At 39.1% G+C, this 23,801-nt stretch overlaps 1 protein-coding gene across 1 annotated transcript in view; it reads right to left on the bottom strand.

Moving 5' to 3' along the window:
• HCN1 (hyperpolarization activated cyclic nucleotide gated potassium channel 1) overlaps positions 1-21,944 on the bottom strand; it is a 188,537-nt gene extending 166,593 nt beyond the window's left edge. The window contains exon 1 of the mRNA XM_062604286.1: positions 21,516-21,944. Coding sequence (XP_062460270.1) covers positions 21,516-21,895 — 380 coding nt within the window. The 5' untranslated portion in view covers positions 21,896-21,944. The remainder of the gene's footprint in view (positions 1-21,515) is intronic.
• Positions 21,945-23,801: the final 1,857 nt, after the last annotated feature.

Genomic DNA, 23,801 nt, shown 5'->3' with positions numbered 1-23,801 from the left:
ATCTAACAGATAACATATTAAATTTAAGTACCTCTTTGTAAAGGTAATCATACCATTACAGTGCTGGAATAAAATTACAGGAGGAGAAAAAAAGCACTGAAGCAAAAAATAGAAACAAAAATTAGATAACACCAAAACCTTCATCCAGTTTTACAACCTGAACTTTCATATATTTTTACAACCCCATAGTCCATCTTCTTCCAGAGCTAGCTAAGAAGTCTGGGCAATAACAGCTGCCAACTTGCACAGTATAAAATGGCTACTGCATTTCACCATTTTGCTCCAGAAGTATCCGAAGGCTCTGCTCTAACACTCTTAAAATGCTGCTAATGGTGCTTGATACAGACGGTAAAGAGCCAGACTCATAACTTGAGTATCTATTATGGAAACAGTGAGTAAACCTACCTGTTACACGAATATATATCTATCCTGATGGAAGACTTCCAAGCAATGGTAGTATAAACCAAACAGATTTTAAGAAAATTATGGTAACTTCTAAATTTTAAATTGCCAAAGAAAATTATGCTTGTTCAATAAAAGAACTGCAACTGAATTTGAGAAAGCCTGAATCCAGTGTACAACCTCTTGTTCTGCTTGAGAATATGATCTGTTTCAACTAAACTTGGACAGGCACAGAAACCAATCAAAAACAGCTCCTCATGGACTCATTAGACCTTCTAGAAGACTGGAGTCAGCAATGGCTCCACAACTATTTTCCTGCTCCAGAGGAGCCACACAGGGCCCCACGCAGTGGACATGGGATGGATATCTCAGCAGAACACCACTCCAGCACTGACTTCCAGGCTACTTACGCCATACTAGCATCAGCCTCTTGCCTGCAGCAAACACCCTCATCTTGGTAAAGGTTCTTGGCAATTAACAAAAATAATTGCTTAACTGGCCACAAAAAGTTTCAGAACCACAAGTTTAGTTTTTGCGAGACTTATGTCAAGTATATGGATTACATCAGATTCTAAGGATTGCTTCTTGTACTCGCCAAATGATCCAGGTTTATAAATTCCCTTTATTTCATGTTTATCCATGAAAATATGTCTGAGTTTACAAATTGCTGATCTAAGAACACAATAATTAACTGTAACTGTAAAATACACTAAAGGAAGAGTAACTTAGGATTCAGAGTGGTAAAAGAATTCCCAGTTTAAAAATCCTTTATTCCAAGATAAACCTACAGGGATTAGGCTTGCTTATCATTTGAGAGCAGAGATGGCAAAGTACCTTTAACTGGTACTTAAGGAGTTGCATGGAATAGGCTTTACAAGTAATTGCCTGTGTACCACAATGTGATTTATGTCTTACACATTTTCAATCTTACAATAACTGTGAATACTAAGTGCTATAAATATTCCATTTTTTCCAGACTGTATGTATTTTTGCTTAGCATGTATGACATTCACAATAACTGCACTGTGTTTGGAAAAAAAACTTTCATATTTCTCTTTTTTTCAATTCATATAATAGGCTTCTTCCTGAGCTAGAGTCCTTTTCAGTGATCTAGGAATTATCATAGAGAAAGAATCTCTAAATTCATATATCGCTGCTACTATGATCTACAGGCGTGACTACCACAAACACTTTTACAATGTTACCGAACAAAACTGTTCTGAGAGAATAAATGTCTCCAAGGAATCCTGAAAATGGGTGGGAAACAACTGAGAAATAAGCACAAGAGGTGTAGTTGTATCTGTGCCTCACTAAGCAAAGCATTGCTTGATTTCAGATTGACCTTTATGTTTCACCAGCACAGGAGGCAGTTATGCAACGAAGGCTAACCAAAGCTGCACAACAGCCAGCCGCCCAGCCAACATAAAACATAATACAGAACCAGGTGTTTTTATCCTAAAGTAATCCACAGTTTAAAGGCTCATTATGTACTGTGATTATGCAAAACACACTGGAGTTCCTGATGTTGAATGTCAGCAAAAGTGGTAGCATTAGGGCTTCAGTAATAAAGCTAGGTTGCATGCGAAGGACTGTGAGATTGCACCAGTTGTCTATTTTGATTTTAGTCCACAATACAATATAAGCTGATTAGTTAGTAAGAAAAACCTTATTATATTATGATTTATTTTTCATTTGGAAATGAATCAGACATTTTCTTTTAGGAAAAGGCTTCCAAAAGCCATTCTGTTGGCTATGTTATATGGTATTTTGCTTTCAGGTGAGAAAACCTAGATGCAATTCCCAGTATTGCCCTTCTGTGACCTGTGCAGAGAAAGTAATACAATGCGTTCCTTGCTTACTGGTTCGGAACATCCTACTACGCATGAAACCAAGAGCAAGCTGAAAAGCTTCACAGGATGGTTCAGGGAGCTGCCTTTGAAACACAGAAGATGCTCTTTGTTGCAAACAGGTTTTAGCATTAGTTATTTTTACTATTTCACACACACATACACCCTGTCCAGTGAGTATGGTTTCAAATTTAAAACTTCCAATCTCAGAGTTACCAGTTTATGTAAGATGGTGTAAAATGCTGACAAAAAGCAAGGAAAAAATAGGCCTATGACAAAATTTTCGGGGGGGGGGGGGGAGAGCCTGGGGAGATTCAGAGCTCATAACAAGAAGCAAGAACTGAACTTAGCCCCACAGCAAACAGCTATGGAGCTTACTACTCCTCTGAAGCTAACGCTGTACAGCTACTACTAGTTGAGAACTGACTGAAGATACAGAGGTCAGCAACCCACCAAACTATTGCTGAAACCTTTTAAATGCTTCTGGATGACTCAGAAGCTTACTATCTCTACGTAAAAAAGTCTTCAAGTATTAAAAAAAAAAATGGCTTGAGGCATATATTTTCTATATAAAGAGTAATTTAGAGCAAATAAAAAAGAATTTAAAAAAAAATTAAAAAAAAGTATGCTAATTAATTACTTTGGTACTCCTAAATAAAACTAGCTGGATTCATAGTCCCCTTTGAGTGATCATTTCACTCATAATTTTTCTACTGTACTTTTAAAACTTATGGTACAGCATGATGCTTTCTACAGCCCTGGAACATGGTGCTGAAGCTTTGGGGCTTTATTTATTACCACAGGCTATCCTGGATAGGATGAAGGGTCTGTTCAAAATGAGCCTACTCAAGCAGCAATAAAGAACTACTTAGTATTAATTAATCAACCTTTATACTAAGCTTAATAATGTAAGGCACTATGAATTCTAATGGGCATTTTATTTTCCACATTATATATCCAACCCAGAGAAAACGGAGCCTTAAAGAAGGAAATTTCAGCTCTAGTTTAGAATCATAGAATCACAGAATCATGGAATAGTTAGGGTTAGAAAGGACCTTAAGATCATCTAGTTCCAACCCACCTGTCATGGGCAGGGACACCTCACTAAACCATGGCACCCAAGGCTCTGTCCAACCTGGCCTTGAACACCACCAGTGATGGAGCATTCACAGCTTCTCTGGGCAACCCATTCCAGTGCCTCACCACCCTCACAGTAAAGAACTTCCTCCTTATATCCAGTCTAAACTTCCCGTTTAAGTTTTAACCCATTACCCCTTGTCCTATCAGTACAGTCCCTAATGAAGAGTCCCTCCCCAGCATCCTTATAGGCCCCCTTCAGATACTGGAAGGCTGCTCTGAGGTCTCCACGCAGCCTTCTCTTCTCCAGGCTGAACAGCCCCAACTTTCTCGGATTAGTTATTTGCTGCATGATTTGCCACATATGCAACTGGGTAAAAAGCAGTTCAGATTTGCTTTCTTTACTGTTTCCTGGTCACTGCCCATTGACACAGCACAGCAGTCTCAATGTCCTTGTGTCAGCATAGTCCGATGCACAACTATCCTTATGGTGCACCCACACTGACCAAGCAGAAGTTATCAGTGTTCTCACTAGCAACCTAGCAGAGTGAACAGCACTACAATGGCACTAAGCACTGTGACCTGAGGCTAAAGGAAAGTCAGGACTTTGCTGAAGATTAAGTTTTCCAAGTTTCCAGAAAGATCATTAAAGTCTGATTATGTAATAAAAAAGAGCAGAACATGTAAGTAAAATCTAATGAAATACAGTCACAAATACTCATGAGCCATATAATATATCAGATGGTCTTTGAAAAAGATATTAATTCTAATTGTTTGTAAATTATCTTTTAAACCAAACCTGATGTATCTGAAACATGATTTCACTCTACGCATTCAGAGAATCAAGAACTGTAAAAGATTTTCACAAGCTTCCCATGGAAAACTTGCCTCCTCTTTAGTTAAATATTTTGATTGACTAGCAGATGCTCAGTGAAATGACTGACTTTTTCTATCTCACCTTCAAACACAGCTTTATTTCTTTTGCTTTCACGCATCACCAGTTTACCTAACAGAGAAATCAATGTCCTATATAGAACAAAACAATCTTAGCAGAAATAACAGTAATTTAAAACTTTACTACAATGCACTGTAACAAGCACTGAACTTGGTATTATCCATGTCAGAATCTGATTCTAATAGGACACACCATCTTTCTCTGGCTGTGCAACTATGTTATGCTTTTACTAAAAGAGAGCAAAGTTAGGCCTGAAAACATCCGCAATTTGCAGATATTACTGGGATGTGTTGGAAAGGACAGGGCAATGCAGAAAGAGAGGGTTCTTCATGACTGCACAGGTGTCTGCACTTGGAAGCTTTCTGAGAAATCACCACCATATATTTTTTCACAACCTGAAAGTGAGGATATCCCCTTCTGCCCAGCTATCCATTTTCATTCTGCCCATCTGTCTCTCTCTCGCACATAAACACATCTAATGAAAAACATGCTGCTTCTGGGAAAAACCATACAAAGTATGAAATTCCTTCTATTTTAACAAGAAGTACTGAATTCAACATCCACCATGGAACAAATTCTGGCTAAATGTTGCAAATTTGTTGCCAAGTGCTTCTGTGATTTTCAATCAGCAGCAATTTTTTTAAGAATTCAAATGTAGAATTTACTGTAACCTATCTGTGTGATCACATTAATACAAATGCATTAAAATGACTACTGTAGTGTCACTTCTGTACATTGGCCAGTTCTGCGCTAACAAACAGGTTTCTTCTGCAGTTGTGTTGTCCTTCTGCACACAGATAAAACTTTCCCCATTTGAATGTATTTAATTCCTCAAAAGCTTTAGAAAGACAAAATGTTGGGGTTTTTCTTGTTTTGTTTTTAAAAATTAAACTATTCTCAATTTTTTTTTACATCCTTTAATCCCCTCTATTTCCAATTCAACAGCTTTTAGCTTATGTTAAGTAAACACAAACAAGGAATCTTGCAAGCCCAAAAGAGAGTACCTGTCATGCCTAACCCCTTTTCATTGTAAAGCATACACTATAGTAGAGTACTAACAGTATCTCCTACAGTTCAAGTGCATAAATATTAGTAAGTAGAAGCCTGTGACTCTATCTCGGGTGAAGATTTCAGGTTTATTCACCCTATTTCAGCTCTGTTTCAACTCTATTCAGAATATTTGCTATTCTTTTTTAATTTAAAACATATCAAGTTTAATAAACTTCCATTAACCTCGGAGGTAACCAGCTGAAGCAACAAAAAGATTTTCTCTACTTGCCTGAGACTGATGAGGTAGATCTTCTGAAAACTCTGTTTCCCTGCCTGAATTATGAGCAATGCTGGACCTGGGAATCTTCACGCTTAACGGTTTCATTCTGATTCAGAATGAAATAGATTTAAAAAATAAAATAAGAGGTTTTCAGACCCTCAGAAATCTTCATTTGATTTCAGACTAATAGTGAAGTCTTTTACTTCAAGTTTAGTGATACATACTTAGAGATCCAACTTATGTGCCTTGTCCCTATCTTTTTACTAGTGGCATAACTTAGAATCATAAAACAGTTAGGGTTGGAAAGGACCTTAAGATCATCAAGTTCCAACCCCCCTGCCATTGGCAGGGACACCTCACACTAAACCGTCACCCAAGGCCTCATCCAACCTGGCCTTGAACACTGCCAGGGATGGAGCATTCACAACCTCCCTGGACAACCTATTCCAGTGCCTCACCACCCTAACAGGAACCTCCTACCTCATAGCAAAAAAAAAAGGAATTCAAAGAGAGATTAGTAAAATTCAGCAATACTTCTTTTTGACATAGCTATAGAACACACCTAAAAATTACAAACTTGGAAATTTTCAAATACACTTCATGAGTTTCATCTGATAACTAAATACACTTAGGAGTGGAAATTGGCAGTTTGTTGCTCAGTTATGGTTCTATGCACAAGGCAGATGATTAGATACATGCAGCCCTCAGGGGACTTGATCAGAGCCCAGTGAAGCCAATGAACAGCCATTTACTACTTTCAAAAGACTCTGGTTACAGCATTTGGTGAAGTTCAAAGCCTGAGTGCTTCAAAGGTTTGATTACTAGAAAAGAAAATAATAGTACCATTCATGAAAAGTGACTGTAACATTAATAACTTAAAATTCCTCCTTTTTTTTTTTTAAATGGACTCAAATAATACTTCAGCAGTGGACATCTCATCAAAAGATTTTTTTAATTCTTGGTACACATGCAATAGCTTCTGTCTAAAGTTTTTATAATACTTCCTATGCATTACCAAATAAAGTCTCAGATTTCTAAGAAGCAAAGTTACAGAAGTAACTTTACCATTGCATATGGGAGAGGACGAAGGAAAAGACAAAGATAAATTTATATATTACAGCTATATTATTTAACAATGAGTCTCTTTGGTTGTACACAATAATCCCTTAGTACAAGTGCTTGATATTTATAGTTTTTCCTCCGGAGAACCTTATTAAGCTACGGTAAAAGGAATCAAAGCCTTACTTCCACTTAACCTTGGGCAACAGTGCACCACTGTCAGTGGAGCTCTGATACTGGCTTTATCACTCCCCCATCTTCACACACTTCCTCCTTTCGTCATCCCTATTCCTCAGTGATAAAGCAGAATAGTGTTCCTGTCCAGATAGCTACCAGCCTGAAAAATGCGTTGGTGATCTGTCAGGACTCACAAATGAGTTTTCTCCTGGAAAACGCAGAATTTGTCTATGCTGACCTGTATGCTGATCAGAACAGATATATTTCAAATCAGCAAGATTGCTTCTGCATCAACATGCGTCATAGCAGAAGTAATCTGTCTTCCTCAAATTTACCCCTCCGCATTCAAACTGTCTACAGCCTCTCAGTATCAGGCAACATTTTGAGTAGGGACTCCAACAGATTTGTTTCAGTTTCATGCTACCAACTCTTACACCAATTTCAAATTGCCACATATTGATTTTTAAGTATCAGCAAGTTTATGTAGTGGATCACTGAATATACGCATTGACATTCTCAAATTAGAAATGACCACTTTACAGGCATGAGAAAAAGTCTGAAAGAGACACATCTAAAAATATTTCAGCTGCAAAATAATCTCGTATCTCATGTTGGAACACTTGCATTAATTAAGAATTTTGTAGTGACAGTAACTTTAAGAGTGCCATTTAGAAACATGACATTTAGGATGCCTCCATACGAAGTAAAAATTCAGAGGCTTAAATTGGAAGAAGCCTTCTGTAATTCTTCTCAACAAAGCACAGTGTGAGAAGGAAGGTAACCTAACCTACACCCCCTTCCAAAACCAAGAAAGCCAGACAATATCACCTAATACTCTTCTTTAATAGATTTTTCTTTTTTAGCCAATTTAATCTCTCAATTATCAGTATAATTTTTAAAGTTTCTGCTGATGGGGAAAAGTCCATTTTCTCTACTCATCTTCAGAGAAGGAGATGATGGGGAAGAAACTGCTCAGTAGCTATTGACAGACCTCAGTCACAGAGTTTGGTAAGGAGACTGGCCTGTGACAGAAAAAAAATGAGCTGGGACAATTTTATTTTTTTTTGAGGTGAAAACCTCTGACAAAAAAAATACAAAAAACAAGACTAGGACCGTCAACTTGGTTTAGGCAAGACCCTGAGATTTTTGGTATTTGACATATATAGTACTAACAATTTCATTCTGACAACAGGAAGTGAAACTGGCTTCATGTGTGTAACTGTACAAAGACAGAATGTTCAGACAAGCAGCTTCAAACACAAAATTTTATTTACAAGAATTTCGTGTATCATTTCTTGAAAAACTTTACTGAAGGCAAGACTGGGCTTTATGTTTAAACTAAAAAAAAAAAAAAAAGAAAAGAGGTAGTCTTCAAAGTCATGAAGGGAAAAATCAGAGACGCAAAAAAGTGTGAAAGAACTATAGATAGGTATGAAAAATTTTGATGGATTATACATGCAGACTTTGTACTCCTACATAATGAGTGAAAACAAATATACATGAGTGAATATTTATAGACCTCTTCTGACTCTATACAGACACAGATGTACATGATTCTAATGCAGAACAAGTAATGGAAACTGATCTTTGGTTCCAGAGCCTATGTTTCTTCAAATATAAAAATAAGTACTGAGATTTCAACCCTCAAAAATAAGTGGAAGTACTGTTAATAATTAGTAAGTTATTCCATTGTAATACATTTCAATATTGTATAAATAGTTTGCTTCAAAAAGTAATTAAATCTATTTGAAATATTTATGCATTTAAGAGATGATATTAATTTGTGTTTGTTCTGAAAATAACATAAACTGAAGAACTGGTGTTCAAATCAAATCAAATTTATCATTCTCTTCACTTTTCCTTATCCTTTGATGAAAAAGGATCAAAATATATTTCAGACGCTTTTTAGAAAAGCACAGGAAAAGGATCAAATTTAAAACAGAGCAACATGATAAGTAATTAGGGTCATGTCATGGCTATCCCCCTTTTGCAAAACAGCTCCATACCGTACCAACACCTAAAAAAATCCATTTGACTTTCCTCATCTACCTGCGGATAGCCAAGCCCAGGATTTCCCACGTCTCAGGAAAATTCATTATCCCCAAGGCATACTGTGTCTCCTGAAGTGTGGTACACTGCTCACATGCTCTCTTTCCCTAAACAAACATAAACTAGAGCAAGAACCAAAAGCTTCTTCCCAGGGAAAGCAACCACTTGACTGGAGAGGTGTTCTCACTTTTATGCTCCATTAAACCAGAATTCTAAGAGGTGGTATTGTTATTGAAAGTATCCATGCCAGAAGTGCCATGAAAATTAAAAGTACAAGTTCAGATCCTCTCCAGCATAAAAAGGGAAATCACTCTGCACGTACAACATCTGGGCTGAATGGTTTTGATTCCTGAGCAGGCGCAGGAGACATTCAGGTACATACTCAAATGTACACATGCAAAATTGCATTAGTATGATTATTGATTTGTTATTATATTATTAACGGAATTCATCATATCATCTAAAATACCAATTGAAAAAACAATGCACACAACACAAAATATTTTAAGAAATGGAAGAACTAATCTTCCACAAGCTTGCTTATACTTTTCCACATGTATATTTATTACGTATCCCTTTTTACAGGGTGAAGCTCTGCAAGTGGGAAGGAGTATACTCAGCTAGGAAGTTCAGTGTTTAGTTTTACCATTATTTTTCAAAACATAACTTCGTATTTCATACACTAAAACACTTGTCTCTACCAGAAATAAAATGCAGCTCTTGCAGATTTCTCCTTCCACCAGCCACATTCAGAAATCCCCACCTTTTTCATTATTCAGCTTGCATCGAGACCTCTCTGCTAGCCATTTGCTTTTCACAGTATCTAAGCAGATGCAATGTAATTTTAACATTTCTTTAAACTTTCCCAATTTACATACTGCACATTCCAGTCTTAACATCCTTTTGACAGCATGACACTCTGCCTGCACTGCCAAAACAAATCAGCTAATTATGCAGCTAGACAGAGCAGTGATCAGATAGACCTGATATTCACTGTTTAAAACAAAAAGGAAAACCCAGAAAAGCAAAGCAAACAAGAAAGAGAATACATGATGTTTAAGGATGTTCTAGTTATTGGCCTAAGTAACTATGACCTTGTTGCTTTTACCTCTTCTTCTCTCACCATCTTTTCATGGTATTTATCCACTAACACTCCAGAAATCTCCATGCAAGTAGGCCTGAGTGAAACTCACTTACTGCTGCTGCTAGCAGCTTAGCAAAGTGTGGATGTTTGAAATACAAACGAAGTTTCTGAAATTTAAAATCTATCTCTGGCATTTATGAACTTCCTCAGTGTAATGGAAAGTGACTGATGAATGGTCCTTTTGTAATTTAAAAAGAATTTTTTTTTTTTTTTTTTTTTTTTTTTGCCTTGGAATGGCTTTGGTTATTTTTAAAAACATGATCAAATGCCTTAAGGAAAAAAAAAAAAAAAATCAACAAAATATTTTATGTATAGTTATTTATTGCATGGTTTTCTGATCCACAAAACAGGAGATAATCTGCAAGATCAGGCACTCCAAGAGACTGCCTTTACAAAGAGGCCTCTTCTCCTGCTAGTACACCTCTGCCAGAAGCAGTACTGAAGGTCATATCCATCGCTTGGCTGCACTTAAAAAACAAGGTTCCACTGTATTTTGTTACAGGTATACACATCATCTGAAGTAGATGGTCAAGATTCTTTCTTAAAATTAGTATGTATTAAATTTACAAATATGTGTTGAAAGTATCTATTGAATTATGGCAGATTATTAGCATAAAATACATTTGTTGGTTACTTTACTTGTGAAACAGTTGTTGAGTCACTGGAAGATATTTGTTACGAATGCACAGATTAATTTAAAATTTTATTCTATATTCATTGAGATGAGACCATCTAAAGCAGAGTTGGTAAAGAAATTACATTTATTAGATAACGGGCTTTTTCCCCCAAAGTTGACTTCATTTAAAAAAAATAAAAAAAAAAAAAAAGAGATGAACTCACTTTAAGCTTCAGAAAATTATGTCAGTTTTCAACTTGAAAAAGAAAAGATTGATAAAAATATTAAGATCTGAAAATTTATTCAGACTTAACCATAGGCTTTGTATATGCTTCACCTATAAATATTTATCAGAAAGAATATAAAAGGGAATTATTCAATAATCTACTTCTCCGCTCTACATTTTGCTAGAGTGTTTTGTTTTTTACAGTTGGATTTGAAGTCTCCTGGTACAAGAATTCTCCTGTCTTCAAGCATTCAACTGAAGTAGTCCATATTATTAATGTCAGCACAGCCCTCATGCTGCTCCTGAGATCAGCCTCAGTACAGGTTAAGGGTGACAGGGGAAAGTGTTTGCCTGCAAGTAAAGTTGCCTATAATCATAGCCACTGATAAGCTGCTCTAAAATAAGCACTCAAAGAAACATTGAGGATCTATGACCTCAACTATTAACAACAGCAAAAATACCAAGGAAGCTATTTACTCCCATACAGACAGATGACTGCTGCTTCGATACAGCAAAACAAAAAGAGCTTCCATTTACTGCGGTGAATAAAACACCAGATGTCCATCTTTATCTTCTGTCCCTATTCACTCAAAATGAAGTTGTCTAAATATAATAAATAGGTTTCTGGCTTTCAGCAAATGAAAACATTTTACTTGGAGATCTCAGAAGAGGTTTTAGCCACAAGCCAATATTCGCCAGAAAGACAAAATATAATTTAGCCAAATATTTATGTTTCATTTGTGGAGGACAGTGAGTTATGAGCTCATAAAGCATGTTTAAGCTAAAGATGTGTAATAATTAGAACAACCAAATAGATCTTAAGAATTCATTGTTGGATAACAACAAGAAACTGAGAGGAAAAATGATTAACAGAACTTTTCATCATAATTTCAGAAAATATATTGATCTGTAAACTGCAAATCAAAATATATGATATGACAGAAATGGAATATGAAGTGTGTTCAAATTACTGTGATAGGCCAGTTCTGCAAATGCACAGCATCAGTGGATGACATTTTTAAAAAATCAGCTTTACCATTTACGGCTAGAATTCTGAAAGATGTTCAGGCACAGAGTCCAGATGCTTACGAGTATGTAGGTCCCTAGCTCATTCTGAAATCCAAAGATAGACAGGCTCCTGACTTCCATCTTGGATCATCATCTAACATCCTATAAACTTGCACACTCTGTGCAGAGCACTGGGTAAAAATGACATTTTCAGAGCCGTTCCAGAAATTGAAAAGTTTGTGCTGGAAACATGAAATCAAGTTAAATATCATATTCCTTTTGCTCATTTTGCTAGTAGCATAAAATTATTATGTACAGTCAACGTTAAGATGAGCTGCTACTCAATGACACTTCATGGAATTACAAGTCAGTAGTCCCAGCAGGAACATCTGCCACCATTTTGCACAGATTCACAGTACCTGCACTCCTGGGCTATAAAACCAGCTCTCCTTCCCTGAAGCAAATCTGAACTCTTTCACTCTGTGAGGAACAAGTGTGGGAGTGGAAGTTCGCTGCAGCTCTCCCACCTTTTCCACAGAAAGACAAATTTGGTCTAGCCTGTAGACAGTGTACAAGTTGGCTACAGCTTAGAAATGATAGAAACAACCACAGTCACATCCAGCAGTGTTCATAGTCAGGTAAACGAGGGGGGGAGTGGAAGTTGCTGAACAATGCTGACATATTGAACAGTACTGAAGGAGGATTCCTTGGACCTGTCTTGGTAAGTATCGCCTCTCAACAACAGAAAATTAGCATGCCTGTGGATGACAGCGCACCACAAACCAGCAGACTAGAAAAAAATCTGCCTTTAGGAAATGAAAACAGAGGAGAGTTTAAATGGAAACAAGAAATTTTAAACTCATAGCTAAAGCTCTAAATAGCAAACTAAACCCAAAGGCATTTAACTGGCTCAGTCATGATTTATGTTGCATTTGGTTCACAGAGAGCTAAGAAAAATACATATGAAATAATGCAATTATTTATATAGTCCTGGATTTAATTCTTCTCAACATCAAGTACATTGAGGTTGTTTTTTAGACCTTCTGCCGTTTCAGAGAGATCAGCCATCATGATAAATTCACTACTTCAATAATGCACAATAAGAACACGTACAAATCCTACTCAACTTTTCAATACCCAGCAGTGTATTGCTTCATTTAATATAAATTTAAAAATTTATATTAAATTTAAATTAAATTTATATTAAATTTAAATATTAAATTTATATTAAATTTAAATTAAATATAAAAAAAACCAAACGTTATGTTAGTAAACCATGTGTTTCAGATGTTTACCAAAAGAATGCATTAAATTAAAAGTCAGTTTTGGTCATGCAGGCCCCTAAATTAGGTTACTTATTTCTCAGTTGTCCCATACATTCAATGTCTATTGCTTAATGAGCCATCAGATTTCAGACATTTTGATTTTGACCCTTTTTAAATGCTTTGGTAGATGCCTACCTTCTGGCAGTGCTTACTCTTGATACTACACTCCCTTACATTACAGAACTATGTTTGTTATATGTTTAAGGTAATAGGTGTACACCACACTAGAATTTCCAAGCTGGCAATAAATGGGCTGAGGGGACAATTTCAGCAAAGTATCTTGTTATTAGATCTACAGTAACAGCATGTTCAATTTCATCATGTTAGCTTTTGCTAACTTTCAAACGAGAAATGTAAGTTCACTTTAGACAGACTTCACTACATGAAAATCAGACCATAAAAAATGCTATAAATAAAAGACAGAAAAATCAGGATTCAGTATTTAGAGAGTCATCTAGATGACAGTTTCCAGGAAAATGGACATGCAGCTCTGAAAAAAAAGGCCATCTCTAAAGTATACTTGGTAAGCTGTGTAACAAAAAAGGTACCAGTAATGAACTGAAGCTTGAGGTATACAACTGATTTATTTTACCTTTTTTTTTTTTTTTTTAAAGTTTGTGTCTAACGGCTCTGAACACAAGTATACTCCATACTTAATCCAGCTGCACTGCAAACCAAGGCAATAAGATTACTGCAAAATATCACGCAGCTTGCCTGAATCTGTCATCAGATTAAAAGATATTAGCAGAGATTTTACAGAAGCTAAATGACAATGTCCTTGAGATAGTACTGACATTGACTCCAGCTGATACAGTTTTTGGTCATTAACATACCTTAACTATGTGTCTAGAACAAGCCCTCCAATAATTAGAACTGAATACACCATGATTTTTAAAATTAAATCATGCCTCTGGGAAAGAATCAGGGAATAGACAGCTAAAGGACTTTTAAGCAATTAACGAGTACTGTACTGTTAGGTTAAAAATTGAACATTGCAAAGTAGGTTAAAAGTTTCCTCTCTCAAAAATTTCATGTTGACATAGAAGACAGCTTTCAGGCATGCTGCTAGGTAAAAGCACAGGTGAGTATGGATACCTCTTCTTTACAACTAAATGAAGTACATTTCTCTACTATTTTTCATATTATACCCTCTTTAAAAGGTATTTTGCCTTCTACAATCTACAAACCAAGCCTCTCAAAAGCAGATGACAAAATTTAACTAAATATTACAATGCAACTGATGTTAGATAGGTAGACAGAAATGCAGAGGTAAAGATGTATACTTTTTAAATGACCTCTGATTTCATACATCTCTTATTTCTGCTACCCCAGGCTGAACAATCAGAAACTGCCCTCAAATTTTGACTTGATTATATAACCATAAAAAAACCTGAACAACTTCTCAAATGTTATACAATTTTTATTTAGCTTTGTAGCCACCCAAACCCCCACACCAAATCCTAAATCCAGACCTTTATTTACTAATCCATGCTCTTACACAGTATTCCAATTCACAGTTCCCTCTATATTCTGAAGTCCAAGAAAGCAAGTATCTAGAGAAACCTTTTACTGACTCAATAATACCATTATTTATTCTGATGAGCTAACAAAGTCCCAGCACACATTCAGAAGTAGGCAGTCTTGCTAAAATAATCAATGGGAATAACAGAATCAGTTCTTCTTCCCCATGGGTCCAAGCATAACTTTGATTTTATGAGATCTAAATTTTGGTAAGCATACATTGAGATAACATTAATCAAGCACTCTTTTCTCACTACAATCAAAACAAATAGATAACTAAAGCGTAAGTCTCATGATATTGAGCATCCCAGGTTAAAGTTTAAAGACTCAACTGTTAGGCAAGTTCTTTAACTTCCCAAAAATATAATCTTCTAGATTACTCACAGGAATTCTGTAACATTTCATTTTGATTTTTGTTTGGTTGTTTTTTTTTAATCATATCTCCAAATCAAGATGAACATACTTGCCTTTATTTGCTGTGAAGTAGGTGAATATTCTAAAATAAAGCATCTTGCAGTGAAAAAAAAAAAAGGTACTTTGGTATTCCTTCATAGGTACTGCTAGCAATCTTCAAAACATGACAAATTAAATTAAAAGTACCTCAGAGAACCGAGGAATTATTTATTATGCTTACTGAGCTCTTCCTCTGCTGTAAACTTTATTCTATGTTCCAAGTCTGTAACAATTTTGGAAGTCTGGAATAAAATGAAATGAATGGACAATTATTCCAGGACTAATGAAACTTGGGAAATGTTCATATGTGAGCTCAAACTATGTAATAGTATACTACATTATCTGGAAATGGAAGAATGACTTATCAATAACATGAATTGCTTTCCTAGAATGAACAAAGGCACAGTCCTTCCTACATCATTTAGAGGTCCAGAAGGTGAGTGGCTGCTGTACCAACGTCAGGGGGACTCAGTTAGCTTGCTTTTGTGGTTTTTGATGAAAATCTTGAAAGGGACATGGCCCTCATACGCCTGAAAGCACAACATACACCTCTACCTATCCATTTTCACTCATACATACTTACAGCTGGTACAAAGAGAAATGCCAGTAGCAAGCTTTAGTGAACTAGATTTCATAACAAATGAACCAGTGACAGCCAACATGAGACATTATTCAACATTAAAGATAATTAAAAACTGAAGATGAAAAATAACCTAATGCATTTCTAGCCCATATTCCACACGAAAGCATTTCCAACAGAGTATTTTGTTGCTTTTTTTTTTTTTTCTGCTTCCTGAAAGTCTAATTGAAGTATTTGTTGCTCCAGTTTCACATAATTACCTCTATGTAATTTCTTTCCTCTTTGTAAAACCCATTTATACATTTCAGGACTTATCATATTTCTCTTTAGGCTACCATTGTGGGAGTTGCATTTTACCTGGGGAACTATTATAAAGCTTAACATGTAATATAATGTCAGGAAGAATTTTCAGACATTATGAATGCATTAATACTACAATTTTATCATTTTATCGTTTGGGGCATTTATAGAAGTAAAGTGCAAAAAATTGCCAGAATGCAAGAAATAAAAAGCCAAGCACTACTAATCATCTTTTTAATACTAAATGTTTCTTTGTGTTTCATCATATACAAAGAGTGAATGTTCAAGTAATAGAAATAGTTTAATCATACAAAGTTTATCTTCAATAGAAACAAAAAATTATATTTGCCACAATAGTATCGGAAAATGATACATGAAAGATAGCCCTAGCTAAAACTGTGCTTCAGTCATAAAAACATAATTTTAAAAAAATGGTTTGTGCAAGGAATGTATAATTATGAATCCCTGATTAGCAGTTTATTAGCAAATAATTCAGGTCTCAATACTGTAAGAGAACCTCATGACAGATCCTGAGCAACAAGCCCGAGATGACCCTAAACATTCCATGATTCTGTAGCTGACTACCCTGAGAATCCAAAATTACAGACATTTCATACTCCTACACTACCAGTGACATAATGTATACATTAAAACCCATACTAATTTGTATCTGAGTTATTTAATAAAACCAATGTGATTTATATACTTAATTTTGCATACATATATCTGTATCAATTACATGTAAGTATGATAAAACACGTCTTGTCTTCATTGCACACAGCATTATCTTCCAACTCTACTGCTCTGTATAAACCTAAGTACGTAACAGCTCACAAAACGATAAATCTCATTAGCTTCAACAGAGACATTACAGACATGTGACAAAAGAGAAGGACAAAGTGCTTACCCTAAGCTTCTTAAAATATAAATGGTAGGTATAACACGTAGAGTGAAGACCAGTCCCAAAGAAGAACAGATTTTAAACCAATGCACACACAAATTTTATAAATATCTATGTGAGCTGTGCATACAACACACACAGTCTATCCTGTTAGGGTGACAGCTGGTGGTCATATGCACGTTCAAAAGACAGGTACAAATTAAAAAGAAAAATTTTGCATAAGGTTAATGTAAGTTCAAAGTGGAGAGAAGTATAATAAAAAACATGAAGCACAATAATATGTTGCAATTATGACTTGCAGTTTGGCACATACTTAATTGAAAAATCAAGCTGCGTGTTTGCATGACAACATGGATGGGTTGCATAAAACTGCAGAAAATAACAGAACGTTTTAAATAGCAACAGACACAAAAATATTCTTCTGTAAGTATCTAGATATATGCATGCAAATATAATTGTCTTTCACCCTGATTAAAACCTAGCATTAAATTTATTTACAAGGCAGCATCAATAAAGCTTTCTATGATTTACAAAGATTCCTATGATAAACCTTATACTCTTACATGATAACCCTCAAATGTGTATGCAGAAAGGTTTTGAAACAGGAATGCCACACATTAAAAAAGAGACTCCAGCATACCTTTACTATTCACTGTGCTCTAAAATTTTCTCTTCCAAGTTTCAGAGCTAACCCTGCTTTTACTCTTCTGTTAAAATAAGGTTTTGTGCTACTTGAATAGATGAGAAGTTACCCATGGAGAGTCTCTCCACACAAAATGTCAATAGTTTGTTGCTATTGTTGCAAACCAGTTCATACTTTGTATGCATCTTCACAGGAAAAAGACCTTCAGCACTGCCTGCACTGCTCTTCCTTATCCGCTACCCTGCCAGACAACTCCATATCACAGTCTTACTTCACTTCATCTTGATGCCAATTCAAATTTTTGTCCCCACTTTCAGTCAAAGGCTTTTCTGAAACATCAAACTGAGAGCTGTAACCATCAAAAGTGCAAAGGCTACAGTTACTTAGACATGTATTATTCCCACTCAGTCTCTCTCACACATTGCTATTTCTGGTCAAAAGATGCCTCTTATGTGTGACTCTGGAGGTAGTAACTCTGTTTTCTTTTTAGACTGCTGACTACAGATGCCCTAGGTGATGCAGTATTAAACCCAAGATTTCTGTGACAGCACGACTTTCTCCGTGTACCCTCAGACAGGGAGCGATGGAGATGTACAGGGCTGGACCAACAGCCCAGGCACGTACAAGCAAGCCCTCTGAGCATTAAAGAAAACTGACGTGCAAAAGGACACTGAGCAATTAATCATCTCAAAAATCAGCCATGTTCATTTCCACTAATACCAGAAGGATATTACATATAAAAGTCACCCAAAGCCTGTGTCCACCACAAAACTCTGCTGTGAAATACAGCATTAGAACCACGTGCAGTTGCTCCCATCTCCCACTAGCTTTGTGCTGCTCTCATGAGGTAGCAGCAAGGCCACGGGCTGGACGGGTGATGCTCTCCCACAGGCTCGTTCTTCCACACATGAGCAGGGATGGCCGGAGGCACTCAGTATCTCACAGAAAGCACGCAGGACTTCAATAAACTCTAACCAAAACACTGACAATAAATTCACTTTTGTGAGTCATGCAATTACACAGAATTGTTGTCCAAGTTTAGAGACGCAGTAATCACGGCTGCGAATAGATAAACAGAGGCCTTGTGCTGGGTTTGATGTGCATTAGGTGTTTGGTTTACATAACAGCTTCCAAATTAGACATTAACCTCAGAAGACTGGGAAAAGACAACCAGGAACAAAATGGTCCCCTTGTGGAAAAATTATGTAATACTTATTGAATTTAATCCTCCAAGGCTGTATCTGCCTGCTGAAGAGCAAATTCTTCCCTGAAACACCGGCAGGACATAGAGGCATAAAACTAGAGACTGAGCCCCACATGGAAGTGAGTAACTGATTCACAAAGCACTGAGTTTACAGACACAGCTTTCATATGCTGTTCATACTAAAAAAGGGGGGGGTAGGAGAGCACAAGGACACTGCCTGCCCCCCGAAACAACACACCAAAATATTGTTTGGTGTAGATAAACTTACAAAGTTTTATAAAAATCCTGAGAATGAGGTCAAGAAATGTAACCAAAGTATCTCAGCAAATGCACACGAGAATCCCGAACTAGAAAAGCAGAAATAAATGAGAGTCCACAGGAGCCTATACCAGAATCTTCCCATGTCTTATGTGGTTAACCCAATATTCTCCTACATATGCCTCTATTCAAAATTTACTGTGGTGTCCATTTTCATACGTGCCACAAATACCCTAATGATAGGTACATTTACAGACTTATCTTTCCACTTGGAAACTGTAAAATACTCAGTGTTTTACCTTTTTCTTGTTAATTTAATAGTAAATTTAGCTCCTTCTCTTGGTGATAATCAACACTAGAACAGTGAAATTTGATTACCCCTGTCTTTTTGGATGCTTTAAGGCTTGCCTACATGCAAGCATTACATTGTTAAAAAATCACATGCAAAAATAAATCAAAACTCCATTCTTACACATGCATTTATTCTGGGAAAGACACACTGTTAGGAACCACTCATTAGCATCGTCGCAATTCTCATATAAGAAAATAAATAGACTATATACTACAACTTCTTCATCCATTTCTATAAACACTGCCACCCAAAAAAGGTAGTACCATTATACCGTTATAATTATTTCACGAGAAACAACATAACCATCTTATACCTCTCACCAAAACACTACTAATGGCTAAAAAATAAGGTCCAGATCAGGCCACGTCATCCCAAGACTAATGAAATACTATGATCTTTATTTCAAAAACAAGCACCTCCTTATAAAAAATAAAAACATAATTAAACCCTCAGAAAAAATAGTTAAGAACAACAGGCCTGAAAAGGATACAGTGTCATTTACTCCTACTTAAAAAAAAAAGTAAACATATTACAATTGCTAAACCTTCCCATATTAAGAGCAGAATTACAAAATATTTCTGTAATGAAACAGAACTAACATACCTACTTCGCATATCAGCTTGAAAAGTTACATGCTGCACAACAGGATGCAAAAAATCCTATTGCCCAAAACATCGTTGGGTTGTGCACCTTGCTCATAAACCAAGCTTACAACAAGACGGGGAATTTAATCGCAAGAATAATCTCATTCATTTTAGTGGAATCCTCACATGAATAAAGTTACTCTCATGCACACACATGGGTATGTAAGATGTGACCTGCTACATCCCTCTCCGGCTGGCAGAAAGGGAGTGGGTGGACTCTTGGCTCTTTCCCCCCTTAATGCACCTGCTAGTGCAGCTGAGCTGGCATGCAAGGGGGGAAAGGTACTCCAGGAAAAGAACAAGTGCAGCTTATTGCCTTCAGGGAGCCAGGAAAAAAAAAGTAGGGATTTGAAGCATGATTTCAAGTCATAACCCAGTGCTGCCCTGGTCCTCCGCTCTTACGGCTGTACTGCTCTCAGGCTTGAAAGCAAGGTGCCAGCACAGCTCTCTGCCTAACACCCCACTCTGAGCAGTCCTGCAGAAACTTGGACTTTGAAAGTATTTTCTCCTGTTCCCACTGGAAGTATGTTCTATTTAACCTAGTTTCTCTTAGATGAAATATGTGACGATTGAACGTTCTGGATTTTCCTTTTTTAAACATGGTATCCAGTGCAACTCACTTTCTGCACAGACGCAGGCTGTTCAATTCGAGCCATTGATTAAATATGCTTAACGACACTGATAGTTCTTCAGCAAATATCGTCAAGAGTGTTACATTTACAAAGGCATACAGCCAGCTGGCACAGAGAATGCAATGAAATAATCTTTCACTTAAAATATAATTTTAAAGGGAACTATCTCCTCCTGGGAATTTATTTGCACTGCTTTTTGTGTGAATAATGAATATTCCAATTTTGTGTACATTCAACTTATTGTGAAAGCAAAGCTAATTCAGAACCACATTTATGCATCCACCCATGAAAAAATGGTTTTCCATACAGCCTTAGCTCGGATAAAGTTGTTTTGCTGCAACTCTGCCCAAGACACGCTTCCTTCATGCGACCCCGTGAACAAGTGTTTACACCGGGTGCTCAGGAAGGAGCCAGCGTGCGCCCAGCCAGGACCGCGGGATTTTGGTTACTGTGCGGTCGCTTCGTGCCCGCTATCCCACCGCAGGCCACGGCAGGGCCAGCCCGGGACGGCCCCGCATCGCTGGCCGGGCGCTCGCGGCAGGGCCCGTACGGGTGCAGCACGCTGGAGAGCGCCGGGCCTGGACGAGCCCCGTGGCGGTGAACGGACAGGGAGGAGGGTCCCGGCCGGCTTCCAGCCCTTTCCCCACCGCCTGGGTCGGTGATGCGGAGCGCAGAGGCAAAGTTCTGGACACCGAACGGAACAGCGAGGGTGGCCACGGGCAGGGGAAAGGGACCGAGGGAGGGCAGGGACGATGCGAGGGGAGGCCACTCATCCCCGCGGGGCCGGAACCCGCCGAAGTTCGCGCCTGGCGCTGAGCGAGGCGCAGGGCGCACCTCCCTGCCCTCCTGCAGCGGGGCCACCCCGCTCTCACCTGAAGTCGCTGTAGGGGTGGATGATCCAGAACCCCGCAGTTTTAACCCTTTCCTGCTCCTTCTCCACCGCCTTCTGGCTGCCGAACATGCGGAGGGAGAATTTGTTGACCCCCGGCTGCAGCATGGAGGTGAACTGCCGCTGCATAAAGCCGTACTGCCGCCGGGGTCCCTCGGCATCCTCGAAGCCCACCACGGGCTCCTCGCCCCCGCCGCCGTCCACTTTGAAGCAGACCGAGTTGCCATGCTCCTTCACGCCGCTGCCCCCGACGCCGGGGCTGCTCTGGGCTTTCTCCGCCGGGGCCCCCGGCTTGGACGGAAAGGAGTTAGCGCTGCCATCGTCCCGGCTACCGGCTGACGAGCTGCGCTTCCCTGCCTCCATGCTGTGGGGAGAGCAGGCGCGCCCCAACCCCGGGAAAACACGGGAATGCCTAGCCGCCGCCTCTACTCTTCAGTGACTGGGCTCCGCTGTGCCGTGCCGTGGTGTAGTGTGGCGTGGTGTGCTCGGTTGGGTTGGGTTGGGCTGGGCTGTGATGAGCTGGGTTGGGCTGTGGTGGGCTGGGCTGGGCAGGGCTCAGCCCCGCGCCGCCGCGCCGCCCAGCATGGCCAGCGCCACCGCCTCTGGGCCGCGCTGCGCGTAGGGCGCGCGCCGCTTCCCCTCACCCGCCCCCTGTCGGCAGCCGCGCCACGCCGCCCGCCTGACATTGAGGGCCCCGGAGTCCTTGAGGGGCTGAGGCGTCCGGACCGAGAGGCGGGGCCGGAGGAGGAGGGACGGGCTCTGCCGTGGGTGCTGTGGCGGTCGGGCGGTGTCCCGGGCGTCCTACCGCCACATGGCGGCGGCTGTCGAGTGGGGGCGGCCGACGCTGCGGGGCCACGGCAGAGAGGGGATAGGGAGGGAAAGAGAAGGAAAGCCAGACCATGGTCTGCCAGCATGGAGCGGAGGGAGCTTGTATTTCACCTTGGGCAAGGCATGCGGCGGCCCAGGGCTGGAAGCAGCGGCTGGGAGAGAAGCTACGGCGAGGTCCCGCTGCTCGCCTGCCTCTTGGAAGCCTGTTTGGTGCCTGTCAGGGAGCAGAGTGACTGAAAGAGAGCAAGAGATGGATCTGAGTGATGCACCAGAGGTAGCAAAGGCATGTGGGGTTCGTGCTGCTGAGAACGAAGTCAGAACCCGCGCTTTGAGAAGAAGGAGGAGGGGGTGTGAGTGAGGAGGGAAGGCCATGTTTTGAGTGACACCCTTTTTCACACACAAAACGGTTTGCTCCGGTTCGGCAGCATCTTGCTACCTCTGAGTGGCTGTTCTCTTGCTAAGTGCAGGACTGAGAGCAGGGGCAGTGCTGCCATCTTACTGGGAGGTGTAAAGTGGCCAGTGTGCCTATGGAACCCAGCTTTCCACCTTTGCCAAGAGGTGATGGGTTTTGTTTGTGTATAAACAGGGATCTAGAGCCCAGAGCAGCTGACATCGAAGCATGTCAGTTATAGTTAAAAAGCTGCCAGGAGATGGAGAGAAGGCTGTTGGACAAAAACGAGGCAGGAGGTATTTCCAGCTCCCAATACTCTTTAAGTACACCCAAACGAAATTGGATGGGTATTGCCTTGGGTCTCTACGCACACGTTATCCAAATGGCCGTATAGTATCTGGGGAGTTGTTGGGTGAGGTAGCATGTGAGAGAGCAATTCTGCCCCTGGTGAGCAGCTGTTTACAAGCTGTGAGCAAGGAGGAGAGCCTTGGTCTCTGCTCTGAAAACTGAAAGATACTGATATTTATCCTAAAAGGAGGTGAGTTTGTTTGGATTACAGAATGATGGGGAATCAGTATCTGCGCAGTAGCTGTATCATTACACATACCTGCAAAAGCGTAACAGTATGCATATTACTCGCATATGCATAGGTTCTGGTATTCCATTTGGTTTGACATAGGTTTGTTTTTCACATGTTCTCAACACACTTTTCATTCTGCATGTTAAAAGTATAGTAAGAAGGAATTAGTAAAGTCTCCGAAGCTTGGCATCAGTATTTCCAGTGATACTTGTTACTTCATGTTACCCACATCATCCTTTACATAACAGATGCTTAAAACAAACTCTTGACAGCGGAACATGCGCAAATCTGCACACCACAATTTGCACAGCGCAAGCCAGGTGCTCTGGGGAACTGTGTTTCAAAGCTGGATCTGAGGCCTTTTCTCAGCAGTTCCACTCTAACTGAATATTTATGCCTTGTGCCCTTAAACTCACCAGGTTTGGACGATGTTAGTAAGTGTGGAAGGTGTTAATGTTAACATGATATTA

This window comes from Pezoporus occidentalis, unplaced genomic scaffold (genome assembly GCF_034315485.1).
Source record: "Pezoporus occidentalis ecotype Australia unplaced genomic scaffold, CSIRO_AGI_Poc_V1 ctg85, whole genome shotgun sequence".
NCBI classification, from domain to species: Eukaryota; Metazoa; Chordata; class Aves; order Psittaciformes; family Psittacidae; genus Pezoporus; species Pezoporus occidentalis.
Note: the sequence above shows the minus strand (reverse complement) of the source record. Positions and strands in the feature narration are given on the sequence as shown.